We start from the raw sequence: 14,016 nt of genomic DNA on the forward strand, positions 1-14,016 counted from the left end.
GTTCACCTTTTTCCCCCTAACATGGATGCTTTTCTCTTTGAATTTCAGACAATAGAAAGTTTTCTCAGTAAAGAAGTGAGTTATGTGATTTCCAATAGGGAGGCAAAGCTTGGGAGTAAATCAGCCAATTCAGCATCTGTTCCAAACAGGGAATATTCGAAAAACTACCAAGCTAGATCCTCTCAATCAGTCAATCCTAGAGATGGCCAGACGGTAAGTGAGCAAATCAGCAGCAATGGTAAATTCTGCATGTGTGCAGTCTGTTGCTCCATAAAATCAAGGTGCACAATTACAATTTGATGTTGTCCACTGGGCTCAGAGTCTTGTTTTTGACCTACCTGGTGCTAATTAAAATAATTTGCCATTCTTTTGGTCTGAGTTTATTGTTCTGTCAACGGTTTAGCTGGCTGATCAGAACTGTGCTGAATTGTGTGTTCTGTTGGCGTGTTCTTAAATCACGAGTGGACTTCTTTATTCTTTCACGGCATTTTATTGCCCATCCCTAAATACGAACATACGAATTAGGAGCAAGAGTAGGTCACTCAGCCCTTCAAGCCTGCTCCGCCATTCAACAAGTTCATGGCTGAACTGATTACTCCACATTTCCACCTACCCCTGATAACCTTCCACCCCCTTGCTTCTCAAGAATCTATCAACCTCTGAACCATTAGTAGGGTGTTGGTAGACTGTGTGGGTCCTTTACCGAAAACAAAAGCGGGATAGGTAAATTGGCCATTGTAAATTGCCCCTAGTGTAGGTAGGTATAGGAGAATGGTGGGGATGTGGTAGGGAATATGGGATTAATATAGGATTAGTATAAATGGGTGGTTGTTCGTCGGCACAGATTCGGTGGGCCGAAGGGCCTGTTTCAGTGCTGTATGACTCTATGACTCTGCTTCCACTGCCTTTTGAGGAAGAGAGTTCCAAAGACTCACGACCCATCTGAGAGAAAATGCCCTTGATAAGGTGGCGGTGAACCGCCGCCTTAAACCGCTGCAGTCCATGTGGTGTAACTACACCCGCAGTGCTGTTAGGAAGGGAGTTCAAGGATTTTGACTCAACGACAGTGAAGGAATGGTGATTATAATTCCAAGTCAGGATAGTGTGTGGCTTGGAGTGGAACTTGCAGGTGGTTGTGTTCCCATGCAGCTGCAGCCCTTGTCCTTCTAGGTGGTAGAGATCGCAGGTTTGGAAGGTGTTATCGAAGGTGCCTTGATGAGTTGCTGCTGTGCATCTTGTAGATGGTACACACTGCTGCCACTGTGTGCCTGTGATGAAGTGAGTGAATGTTGAAGGTGGTGGATGGTGTGCCAATCAGGCTTTGTCCTGGATGGTGTCGAGCTTCTTGAGTGTTATTGGAGCTGCACCCATCCAGGCAAGTGGAGAGTATTCCATCACAATCCTGACTTGTGCCTTGTAGATGGTGGACAGGCTTTGGGGATTGAGGAGGTGAGTTACTTGCCACAGAATTCCCAGCCTCTGACCTGCTCTTGTAGCCATAGTACTAATATGGCTGGTCCAATTCAGGTGACCCCCAGGATGTTGATAGTGGGTGATTCATGGATGATAATTCCATTGAATGTCAAGGGGAGTTGGTTGGATTCTCTCTTGTTGGAGATGGTTGTGGCCTGGCACTTGTATGGCACGAATTTTACTTGCCACTTATCAGCCCAAGCCTGAATGTTGTCCAGGTCTTGCAGAATATGGACACAGACTGCTTCAGTATCTGAAGAGGCAAATGGTGCTGAACATTGTGCAGACATCAATGAACATCCCCACTTCTACCTTATGATGGAGGGAAGGTCATTGATGAGGCAGCTGAAGATGATTGATCGGGCCTAAGACCTACCCTGAGGAACTCCTGAAGTGATGTCCTGGGAATAAGAATGATTGACCTCCAAAAACCACAACCAGTTACCTTTGTGCCAGGTATGATTTCAACCAGTGAGAGTTTTCCCCCTGATTCCCATTGACTCCAGTTTTGCTAGGGCTCCTTGATGCCACGCTCTGTCAAATAATGCCTTGATGTCAAGGGCAGTTACTGTCACCTCCGCTGTGGAGTTCAGCTCTTTTGTCCACATTTGGACTGAGGCTGTAATGAGGTCAGGAGCTGAGTGGCCCTGGCAGAACCCAAACTGAGCATCAGTGAGCATGTTATTGCTGAGTAACTGCCACATGATAGCACTGTCAATGACACCAAGTGGTAACTGTGGCAAGAACAAGTTTCTTGGGGTTTTTTTCACTCTCACAATTTGGTACATTTGGTTGTAACTGGCAGATACTTTCAGTTCTTAAAAATGGATACAATTAAAATATCCAGAGCCCTACCTGACAGTGCTGCTATAGTTGTGTGGTTGACTATACTGGCATTTATTCCTTGATCCTCCACTTTTGTCCCAGATCCCCCTTCTCCCAAAAGGATGACTAATGCTGGAGATTGTTACGGCCATGTACTGAGGTGTGTGGGTGGTTCCCACTTTTCAACTTCCACCTGACCACAGCAAGTGTTTTTGTTATCAGGGTTTTGACCTCTTTGTGTTTTATTTGTCAAATAAACACAGTGACAGGTTTTCTTCTAGGTTTAAAGCAAGAGGTTAATTATTTATTGAGCAATATGCCTTATCCCAAAATTGTCACAACGCCACCCATTCATGCGCGCACACACAAGAAGAGACAGATAGAGAGGGAAAGGGGTAAGTGGTTTTAAGTGAGGTTAGGTTTCGGGGTTCACGGTAAACCTGTTGAATTCTCTCGGAGGTCAAGTTCTTATTAGTTGCAGGCCTGAGGTGTGTATAAATTTCTTTTATTCATTCTTGGGACATGGTGTCACTAGCTAGGCCAGCATTTATTGCCCATCCTTAATTGTCCTTGAGATGGGTGGTGGTGAGCTGCTGCATTGAACCGCTGCAGTCCATGTAAGGTAGGTACACCCACAGTGCTATTAGGAAGGGAGTTCCAGGATTTTGGCCCAGCGACAGTGAAGGAATGGTGATATAGTTCCAAGTCAGGAAGGTGTGTGACTTAGAGGGGAACGTGCAGGTGGTGATGTTCCCATGCATTTGTTGTCTTTGTCCTTCAAGTTGGTAGAGGTCGCGGGTTTGAAAGGTGCTGTCTAAGGAGCCTTGGTGCGTTGCTGCAGTGCATCTTGTAGATGGTACACACTGCTGCCACTGTCGGTGGTGGAGGGAGTGAATGTTTGTGGATGGGGTGCCAATCAAGCAGGCTGCTTTGTCCTGGATGGTGTCGAGCTTCTTGAGTGTTGTTGGAGTTGCACCCATCCAGGCAAGTGGAGAGTATTCCATCACACTCCTGACTTGTGCCTGGTAGATGGTGGACAGGCTTTGGGGAATCAGGAGGTGAGTTACTCGTCGCAGGATTCCTAGCCTCTGACCTGGTCTTGGAGTCACGGTATTTATATGACTACTCCAGTTCAGTTTCTGCTCAATGGTGACCCCTAGGATGTTGATTGTGGGGAATTCAGCGATCGTAATGTATTGAATATCTTGGGAAGATGGTTAGATTCTCTCTTGTTGGAGCTGGTCATTGCTTGGCACTTATGTGGCACGAATATTACTTGCCACTTATCAGCCCAAGCCTGGATATTGTCCAGGTCTTGCTGCATTTCTACACAGACTGCTTCAGTATCTGAGGAGTCGCGAATGGTGCTGAACATTGTGCAATCATCAGCGAACATCCCCACTTCTGACCTTCTGATTGAAGGAAGGTCATTGATGAAGTAGCTGAAGATGGATGGTTGGAGCTGAGATGATTGACCTCAACCAACCATACCGTCTTCCTTTGCACTAGGTATGACTCCAACCAGCGGAGGGTTTTCCCCCTGATTCCCATTGACTTCAGTTTTGCCAGGGCTCCTTGATGCCATACTCTGTAAAATGCTGCCTTGATGTCAAGGGCAGTCACTCTCACCTCACCTCTTGAGTTCAGCTCTTTCTCTGGTTGAAAGTTCAGTTTGAAGACAGAGGATCACTACCAATTCTCTGCTGCTGGACAAGGTTTTGGTGATGCTTCTTCCTGGGTCTCTTTCCCCCTCTTCAGGGAGCTACTTTTAAGGTCAAAAATAGTTTTAGGCCTTTGCTGCTGAAATGACCAATAATGGCCCAGGTTGTGGCTTCTTCACAGTTTCTTTGTTTCAGAAGAAGAACTCAATTCAATTCAAAAATGTCTCTTGATGGGTTTAGGGTGGGTGCAATTGACACCTCTTAGCTTTAAATGTATTCTTTCGTCCTTGCCAGGCAGTGGACCGTTTGAATACACAAATCAGGCCATTTTGACCTTCGGTGGCTATTTAGAAACACATCGTTCACTGTTTTAACAGAAAAGTCCATTTTTATAACTCTTAAGGGTGAGTTCTTGTAGTTTCAATTGGTGCACTTTATATGAGCATCACAAGATTAATTCCATTGATTCTATTCCCAATCACCTGTTTTTCATGTGATTGTCAACATTAAGTGTCAGATGGCTATTTGACTGTGGGAGTCATTACTATTAAGCCTGATCCTATCAAATTGCCCATAGGTTCATGATCTGGGGTGGATCCTTCTCCCCCTCCCTTTAGCTTAATGATGCTATGGCTAAATATAGCTTCTAGTCCTTGACTTATTGTTTTTAAAATAGGCTACTGAACATGTGCTACCATTTCAAGATTGCCTCTTGGAACTAGATATTGTGCACAAGAAGGGATATATTAATATGAAATTTGCAAATAATTTATTTTCTAGTAATGTTGCACCTGATTGTGTTTCCCCTGATTGTTCAACTGGGTAACGAATAAAGCGATGGGTGCCAAGTATTAGGGGCCAGTTCTGACATCTGGCTGCAGTTATGTTCACGCTGCAGTGGCATTGAACAATGTCCACTTGTTTTTATATAATCCATTTAACACAGTAAAATGTCCCAAGGTGCTTCACAGGAGTGTCATTAAAACAAAATTTGATAACTAAGCCAACATATTAGGGCAGATGGCCAAAAGCTTGGTCAAAGAAATAGGTTTTAAGGAGTATCTTAAAGAAGGAGAGAGAGACGGAGAGGTTTATGGGGGGAATTGCGCAGCTTAGGGCCTTGACAGCTGAAGGCATGGCCACCAATGGTGGAGCAATTAAAATCGGGGATGCTCAAGATGTCTAAGTTGGAGGAAGACGGATATCTTGGCGGATTGTAGGGCTGGATCAGATTACAGAGATCGGGATGGACGAGGAAGAGATTTGAAAACAAGAATGGGCATTTTAAAATTCTGACGTTGCTTAACCAGGAGCCGCTGTAAGTCAGCGACCGCAGTGATGATGGGTGAATAGGATTTAGAGTGTGATTTAGGACATGTAGACCAGAGTTTTAGATGACCTCAAGTTTGAGGGTAGACCATGGGAGGCTGCCAGGAGTGCGTTGGAATAGTCAAGTCTAGAGTTAACAAAGCCATGGATGAAGATTTCAGCAGCAGATGAGCTGAGGCTGGGGCAGAGTTGCGCGATGATGGCAATAGGCAGTTTTAGTAATGGCGTAATGGCGCGAATATGTGGTCGGAAGTTCATCTTCAGGTCAAATGTAACACCAGGGCTGCAAACAGTCTTGTTTAGCTTCAGAAGTTGCCAGGAAGCAAGATGGAGTCGGTGGCTAGGGAAAGTAGTTTGCTGTGGGGACCAAAGACAATGGCTTTGATCTTACCAAGATTTAATTCGAGAAATTTCTGCTCATCCAATACTAGAAAAGCAATCTGACAATTTAGAGACAGCGGAGGGGTCAAAAGAGGTGGTGATGAGGTTTCGTCAAGTGGATGTGGAAACTGATGTTGTTCAGGTGATGTCACTGTGGGGCAGTTTATAGATGAGAAATAGGAAGGGGCCAAGGATAGATCCTTGGGAGACACCAGAGGTAACAGTGCAGAAGCAGGAAGAGAAGCCATTACAGGTGTTACTTTGAGTACGATTAGATAGATACGAATGGAACAAGGTGAGTACAATCTCACCTAGCTGGACAATGGTAGAGAGGCTTTGGAGGAGGATGTTAGTGATCAACCATGTCAAAGGTTTCAGGCAGGTCAGGAAGGATGAGAAAATATGGTTTAGCTTTGTCACCATCACATAGGATGTCATTTGTGGCTTTGATAAGAGCTATTTTGGAACTGTGACAGCAGTGGAAACCAGATTGGAGGGATTCAAACATAGAGTTCTGGGAAAGTTGAGCACAGATTTGGGAGGCAGCAGCAAGTTCAGGGACTTTGGAGAGGGAAGGAATGTTGCAGATTGGGCTGTAGTTTGCAAGGATGACAAGATCCAGGGTTGGTTATTTTGAGGATCAGGTGATAGCAGCAGATTTGATGACGAGAGGAACAGTACCTCAGGAGAGGTAACAATATCAGCTGACATAGAAGCCAGGAAAGGATGTTGGATGGTGAGCAGTTTATTGGGAATAGGGTCAAGGAAGCAGTAAGTGGGTCTCCTGGACAAGATGATCTAGGAGAGGGTATGAGGGGAGATAGGAGATAAACTTGAGAAAGATGCAAGTTCAGGGCTAGTGGAGAAGGGAACCTTTGAGGAAATTTGGCCCATTGGGCTAAGGGAAAGAAGGAAAGCAGCAAAGGCAGCTGATCGGATGATCTCAATTTTGATAATAGTGCTAGTGAGGGTAGGAATAGGAGGATTAGGCAAATGAATGCATGGCTGAAGAGCTGGTGTAGGCGGGAGGGCTTCAGCTGCTTGGATCATTGGGATCTCTTCTGGTGCAGAGGTGACCTGTCCAAGAAGGACGGGTTGCATCTAAACTGGAGGGGGACCAATATCCTTGTGGGGAGGTTTGCTAGCACTACTCGGGAGGGTTTAAACTAGTCTTGCAGGGAGGTGGGACCCAAAGTAGTAGTCTCTCAGATGAGATAGTTGAGGCAAATGTAGAGGTTAAAGCAAGCAAGTCCAGTAGGTAGGCCAGGCAGGGGCAGGACCGGGAGCCTTACAGGTAAGGCAGATGAACTCAGAGCATGGATCGGTACATGGGATTGTGATATTGCTATTACGGAAAGGTGGTTGAGGGATGGGCAGGACTGGCAGCTCAATGTTCCGGGGTATCGATCTTTCCGGCGTGACAGAGGTGGAGGTAAGAGAGGAGGGGGAGTTGCACTATTGATTAGGGAGGACGTCACGGCAGTACTTAGAGAGGATATTCCGGGGGGAATGTCCAGCGAGGCCGTATGGGTAGAATTTAGAAATGAGAGGGGTGATCACTTTGATGGGATTATACTATAGGCCCCCAATAGTCAGAGGGAAGTGGAGGAGCATATATGTAGGGAAGTCACAGATAGGTGTAGGAATGATAGGGTTGTAATAGTAGGTGATTTTAACTTCCCTAATATTGACTGGGACTGCCTTAGTGTTAAGGGATCAGGTGGGGAAGAATTTGTTAAGTGTGTCCAGGACAGTTTTCTGAAGCAGTATGTGGATGGCCCTACTAGAGAAGGGGCTACACTCGACCTCCTCTTAGGAAATGAGGATGGGCAGGTGGTTGATGTGTCAGTGGAGGAGCACTTTGGGACCAGTAACCATAACTCTATTAGCTTCAATAGTTATGGAAAAGGATAGGACTGGTCCTCAGGTTGAAGTCCTAAATTGGGGGAAGGCTAATTTCGATGGCATCAGACAGGAACTCTCAAAAGTTGAATGGGAGAGGCTGTTTACAGGTAAAGGGACGTCTGGCAAGTGGGAGGCTTTTAAAAGTGAGATAGGAAGAGTTCAGGGCCGGCATGTTCCTGTTAGATGGAAGGGCAAGGCTGGCAAGTTTAGGGAACCTTGGCTGACGAGGGATATTGAGGGTCTGGTCAGGACAAAGAAGGAGGCATATGTCAGGTATAGGCAGCTGGGATCGAGTGAGTCCCTCGAGGAGTATAGGGGAGGAAATTAGGAGGGCAAAAAGGGGCCATGAGATTTCCCTGGTAGATAAGATAAAGGAGAATCCTGTAAGATTCAATAAGTATATTAAGAGTGAAAGGGTAGCAAGGGAGACAGACGGTCCCCTTAAGGATCAGTGTGGCAATCTATGTGTGGAGCCATGGGAAATGGGTGAGGTCTTAAATATTCATCCATATTTACCTTGGAGAAGGTCATGGAAGCTAGTGAGTTCAAGGGAGGGAACACCGATATCCTGGAGCGTATCAACATTACAAAGGAGGAGGTCTTGGAGGTTTTGAAGCGCATTAAGGTGGATAAATCCCCAGGGCCTGACCAGGTGAATCCTAGGATGCTCTGGGAAGCAAGGGAGGAGATTGCTGGGGCCCTGGCAGAGATTTTTGTATCATCGTTAGCCACAGGTGAGGTACCGGAAGACTGGAGGATAGCTAATGTTGTACCTTTATTTAAGAAGGGCAGCCAGGGAACTACAGGCCGGTGAGCCTTACATCAGTGGTGGGAAAGTTATTGGAAGGAATTCTGAGAGGTAGGATTTATATGCATCTGGAAAGGCATGGTCTGATTAGGGATAGTCAGCATGGCTTTGTGCATGGGAAATCGAGGAGGTGACCAAGAGGATTGACGAGGGCAGGGCGATGGACGTTGTCTACATGGACTTTAGCAAGGCTTTTGACAAGGTCCCACATGGTAGTCTGGTCCAGAAGGTTCGAACATATGGGATCCAGGGTGAGCTAGCAAATTGGATACAACATTGGCTTGGTGATAGGAGGCAGAGGGTGGTAGTGGAGGGTTGTTTTCAGATTGGAGGCCAGTGACCAGTGGTGTGCCGCAGGGATCGGTGCTGGGCTCTCTGTTGTTTGTCATATATATTAATGACTTGGATGTGAATGTAAGGGGCATAATTAGTAAGTTTGCAGATGACACCAAAATTGGTGGTATATTGGACAGTGAAGAAGGTTGTCTAAGGTTACAACAGGATATAGATCAACTGGGAAAGTGGGCAAGGGAGTGGCAAATGGAATTTAACGCAGACAAGTTTGAAGTGATGCATTTTGGGAAGTTAAACCAGGGCAGGACATTTACAGTGAATGGCAGGGCCCTGGGGAGTGTTCTTGAGCAAAGAGACCTTGGGTGCAAGTACATAGTTCCCTGAAAGTGGCAACACAGGTAGACAGGGTGGTGAAGAAGCTGTATGGCAATGCTTGCCTTCATCGGCCGAGGCATTGAGTACAAGAGTTGGGACGTCATGTTACAGTTGTACATAACGTTGGTTAGGCTGCATTTGGAGTACTGTGTGCAGTTCTGGTCGCCGCACTACAGGAAAGATGTGATTCAGCTAGAGAGGGTGCAGAAAAGAATCACAAGAATGTTGCCTGGTTTGGAGAGCTTGAGTTATAAAGAGAGATTGGATAGGCTGGGTCTGTTTTCCCTGGAGCGAAGGAGGCTGAGAGGGGACATGATAGAGGTATATAAAATTATGAGAGGCATAGATAGGGTAGATAGCCAGAGTCTGTTTCCCATGGTAGGGGTGACTAAAACTAGAGGGCATAGATTTCAGGTGAGAGGGAGGGGGATTAAAGGGGTAAATTTTTCACACAAAGAAGAGTGGATATCTGGAATGAGCTGCCTGAGGAGGTGGTGGAGGCAGGAACAGTAGCAACATTTCAAAGGCATCTGGACAGGTACTTGAATGAGCAAGGCATAGAGGGATAGGGAATTAATGCAGGCAGGTGGGATTAGTATAGATAGGCATTATGGTCGGCATGGATGCGGTGGGCCGAAGGGCCTGTTTCTATGCTGTATGACTCTATGACCTGTATAAGCTCCTTGCACTTGGAGATAGGGATGGAGGAGAGAGGGGTTGAAGAAGACTGTTTGCAGAAGAGAAGTCGGGTTATCTTTGCATTCGAGGATGATCCTGGAATAGTCAACAGTTTTGGCAGACAAGAACAGAACTTGATACTGCTTTGTGACCTAGCCCGATCTGGCAATGAATGACTAAACCAGTTCTCATCCATTCAAGTAAGTGTTCCTTGGACTTAAGGGAGTGGCGATGAGGGCCATTTCAGGGGCAACAGCCAGGGTGAGAGCGAGTATTTGCTTTAATGGGATTTAGGGGATCAAAGGTGGAGATGAGGGTGTAGTTAGCAGATTAACAGCTGCAGAAATGTTGTGGTGAATGGAAGGCCAAAGGCTAGACAGTTGGGATTTTGAAAGTGGAGTTGTAAGTGAATTGGGAGAGTGTTTTTTCCCAGGGATAGACACAAAAGGAAGTAGGATAAAAAGGGGAACGTGGGTGGAGAACGATGCGCGGAAGTAATTAGATAGCCTTATCTGTGATTGACACGATGGGAGTAGTGAGGCCACATGAGATGGCAAAGTCAAGGGGGTGGCTGTGAATGTGGGTTGTGGAGTTCATATGGTGAAAGAGATCAAAGGAGGATAGGAGGGCAGTGAAGTCAGAGGAGAGAGATCATGATGAATTGAGATGCAGGTTGAAATCACTGAGTATGTGACGTCACTTGGTGCCAAGGCTGAGGGAGGAAAGCAATGAAGATATCTCGGTGAGGACATTTTTATAGTACTTAGGTGTGCAGGAGGGAACAAGGATTTCAAATGAGAGGCAAGCAGAGATGTTCAAAGGAGACAAAAGTACCACAGGAGCAGGGGGACAGACTAAGGTATCATCTGGTGATAGCTTTTTTGCCACCAAGTGGGGCAAGCGTTGAAAGGTTTAGCCAGACAGTGAGGCTTCATTCAGGGGGAAGGTGTCGTCACTCCTTATCCAGGTTTCCATCAAGAAAATTCATCCTTTCAGAAGTTTACTGTTCTGAAATATTACTTTGGTGTTTGTAACTAATCTTTCTTTCAGATGCAGATCAGCAGGGGAAAACGACTACTTGAAACAGTGATCAAGAACAATGTAAGAAGCTGTTTTGTCAACATTCACTAAATTGTTCAAACCAGATATTAAAATGTTTCCCATTTAATCAACAAAGGTTGGTCGTGGCTTAGTGGATGAGTTCTGGTACTGAGCTATGTAAACTGAAAGGCCCCAAATTCAGTCTTTGGTCTGTTGAGTTAGCTGATCTCTGCTGGTTTAGCAGTGAAAGTTGCTAGGCTTGGCCTCTGGAGATACAGAAGACAAATATCAGCCAGATTCCTGTTCTGTTTGGTATCTCGCAATGCCATCTGTTGCTGTATGGTTGGAACACTGCTCATTATTTTCTACATTATGGGGAGCCACCAAATTTGCATTGAGTCAGTGAGTCTAATGAACCTAGTACACAGCTTGTGCTCACGCTCCTAGCCTCCTTTGTGTTCGCTGCCTGCATGGGTGTATCCTTGGATATGATTGTACCAATGTCTTGTACAGAGTCGTTATCATCTGCTAGTATGTGCTGTATCCCTCTGGCTATATGTCCTATGATCCAGTTGATTTTCCTTACTGCTGCCTACATACAGTTGTCAGTTTCATTGAACTATCCATCAATTCCTCCAGATCTATTTCTCTCTCGTCCTGTATTCTAGAGCATTTAGTTTACTTTCCTACTGTTTATTTCTCTTCTCTCGTCTCATAATCTTGCATTTGTCCACAGTAAGTGCCATTTGAAGAAAGATTAGAAAAGCTCAAAAACAGGAGTTAAAGGGGGGACCCTATCAAGGTATTTTTAAAAAATGATATATAGTAGACCCAGATTATTACTTCACTGTCGGCAAGGAAAATAAAACTAAATGACATGAATGAATGAAAAAAGAATTTGGAAAATAGTTTTCCAAGAATGGTAAACATTCGAAATAATTTGCCTGGTAGTGTGGTCAATACAAAAGCAATAAGAATTTTCAAAAAAAACAATTAATGCAAAAATTGAAGATTTTGGGCCGTAGAGGGATGCGATTCAATAAGCCTAACAGTCTTTTCCTTAATTTTTCTTACTTGCTTAAACTTAGAGACTGTTAAATTTTCACACAATTATAAGGATAAGTAGAAAAATAGAATATTCCTGTTCTTTCTTTACAGAATTACTCCGAAGAAATGAATCCATCCTTAATTTCATGTAATTAAGCAAGATTGAATTTGATAGTTTTGCTCATATACAGACTAGATTATTGAAGCGAGATGTTGTTAGTTCTAACAACATAGCAAAAGCTTACTTGTGTTAACATGATTTTCAAATGCAAAAATTGAAAAGCAATGCTGCTAATATTCCCTCTAATTTTTTTTTTCTTCTGACAGGAATGTGGTGGTAGTAACAGTATTTTGGCCAATGCGCGTTCCTGGGGAATGAAAATCCTACATCTTGATGGTATCCTTTCTAATTGTGAAAATAGCTATTGTATTGAATACTGATTGTATGTGTGTGAGTTTTACACTATTAACTATATAATTTATCAAATTTGTTGTATTTTAAAATTTGCATAATTAATTCATACCAGAAAATATTTGCAGATTGCACAGACTCTGCTATAATATTGTATCTGTTAATCTGTAATAGATTAAAGCTACCACTGTGTGGCGAAGGCAGTGTGCATATGTGTGTCCATTATAAAATCTTTCATGTCCAAGTGTCAAGTTGAGAAGAACCAGAATCCCAAAAGAGCTGCAATGGCTACCAGAACCTAAAATATTAGGAAAATAACAACACTGAAGGAAAACTGCAATTTTGCAGCAAACACTAAATAAATTATTTTGGCTTTGTTGCTGACATTGTATCATCAATTTTGTAAAGTAGCCATACCTGGGGCAAATTAATCCTCCCTTGCCTGGCCTAAATGCAGCATTTGACCTTGGCCCTTATATAGTATATAGTACACATCTTACTTATACAAATATGTTTTAGTTTCTTTTAATTATTCATTCTGAGGATATGGATGTTTCTAGCAAGGCCAATGTTTATTGCCCTTAAGAAAGGGGTAGTAAGCTACCTTCCTGAACCGTTGTAGTCCATGTGACGCAGATACTTCCACAATGCTGTTAAGCAGGGTGTTCCAGGATTTTTACCCAACATCTATGAAGGAGCTACAACATATGTCTAAGTTGGGATGGTGTGTGTCTTGGAGGGTAACTTGTAGGTGATGGTGTGCCATGCTTCTGCTGTTCTTGTCCTTTTCGGTGGTTAGAGGTTGTGGATGTAGGAGGTGCTTTATCCAATTGTAGAGTTTTCATGAATACTTTCTATATTTCATATGCTTTTTTATCTCCTAGCCCTTTTATCCCATAAACTTCTACAATTAAATAAAACTTTGCAATTAACAACATCCCATTTGTTCAGTTATATTTATTTTTATATGAATTCTTTCTACCATTTAATTAATTTTCCATCCGTTGATTATTTTTAACCAATATTCGCAACACTTTGCAACACCTTATAAACCCAATCTCTCCTTATGAAATACATCCTCCCTGAGCAATGTTACAGCAGATCCACAACCTATGCATAAAAATTGTTCAGAGTTTATCATGATTTATATATATTCTGACATTTGTTTAAAATCTTGCATGTACCCCACAAAGTTTTTGAACCTTAACTGCGACAAAGATCTGTTGGCATATTTTGAAAAAAGGGGTGTTAAGGAATTGCTAAATGCCAATAGAAAAACTGAGGTGAGTTTTGCATGTGGACATATATTTTAAACCTGAGATAGACTGTAGTTCAAATAATAGAGGCCAGAAGAGCAATTCAGGGAATTCTGAGCAAAGCCTAGTTGAATTAGTCACGTTCCACTATTTATAGCTTTTTGTGTAGTTTCAGTAAAACATTGAGCATTTTAATGAAACTTCAGCTCTGATTGTAAGACCAGGAAGTTTTATTGATGATGTAGAATATAGTTGCCTGATTAGCACCCTTTATAATTATGCAATTCTAAAATACGATATGCTGAGTTGTTAAATTCTTGTTTTAGAGCTGCACAATTTGCTATTTTACTATGTAACCTGCTGCTGCTGTATTATGTAGTGATGACCGTGTTCTTGTGACTCTTTATTCAGTGTAACAGCTGCAGTCTTGGAACTGTTGGTAATTGTTTTCATTTGACTGCAATAATAGCCCAGCTTTCGCTGTACTAACAACAAAGCTATTGGCCCTTGCCATTGTTACTGGGTAAAGCT

General features: G+C 43.6%; 1 protein-coding gene across 2 annotated transcripts in view; it reads left to right on the forward strand.

The window, feature by feature from the left end:
- The window catches only part of LOC137348078 (uncharacterized), a 49,588-nt gene that overhangs the window by 11,196 nt on the left and 24,376 nt on the right, over positions 1 to 14,016 (forward strand). The window contains exons 3-6 of one of the 2 annotated variants that reach the window (XM_068013251.1): positions 49 to 213; positions 10,780 to 10,830; positions 12,145 to 12,214; positions 13,448 to 13,512. In XM_068013251.1, coding sequence (XP_067869352.1) covers positions 49 to 213; positions 10,780 to 10,830; positions 12,145 to 12,214; positions 13,448 to 13,512 — 351 coding nt within the window. The remainder of the gene's footprint in view (positions 1 to 48; positions 214 to 10,779; positions 10,831 to 12,144; positions 12,215 to 13,447; positions 13,513 to 14,016) is intronic. The other variant, XM_068013252.1, reaches the window with a different exon arrangement.

This window comes from Heterodontus francisci, chromosome 33 (genome assembly GCF_036365525.1).
Source record: "Heterodontus francisci isolate sHetFra1 chromosome 33, sHetFra1.hap1, whole genome shotgun sequence".
NCBI lineage: Eukaryota > Metazoa > Chordata > Chondrichthyes > Heterodontiformes > Heterodontidae > Heterodontus > Heterodontus francisci.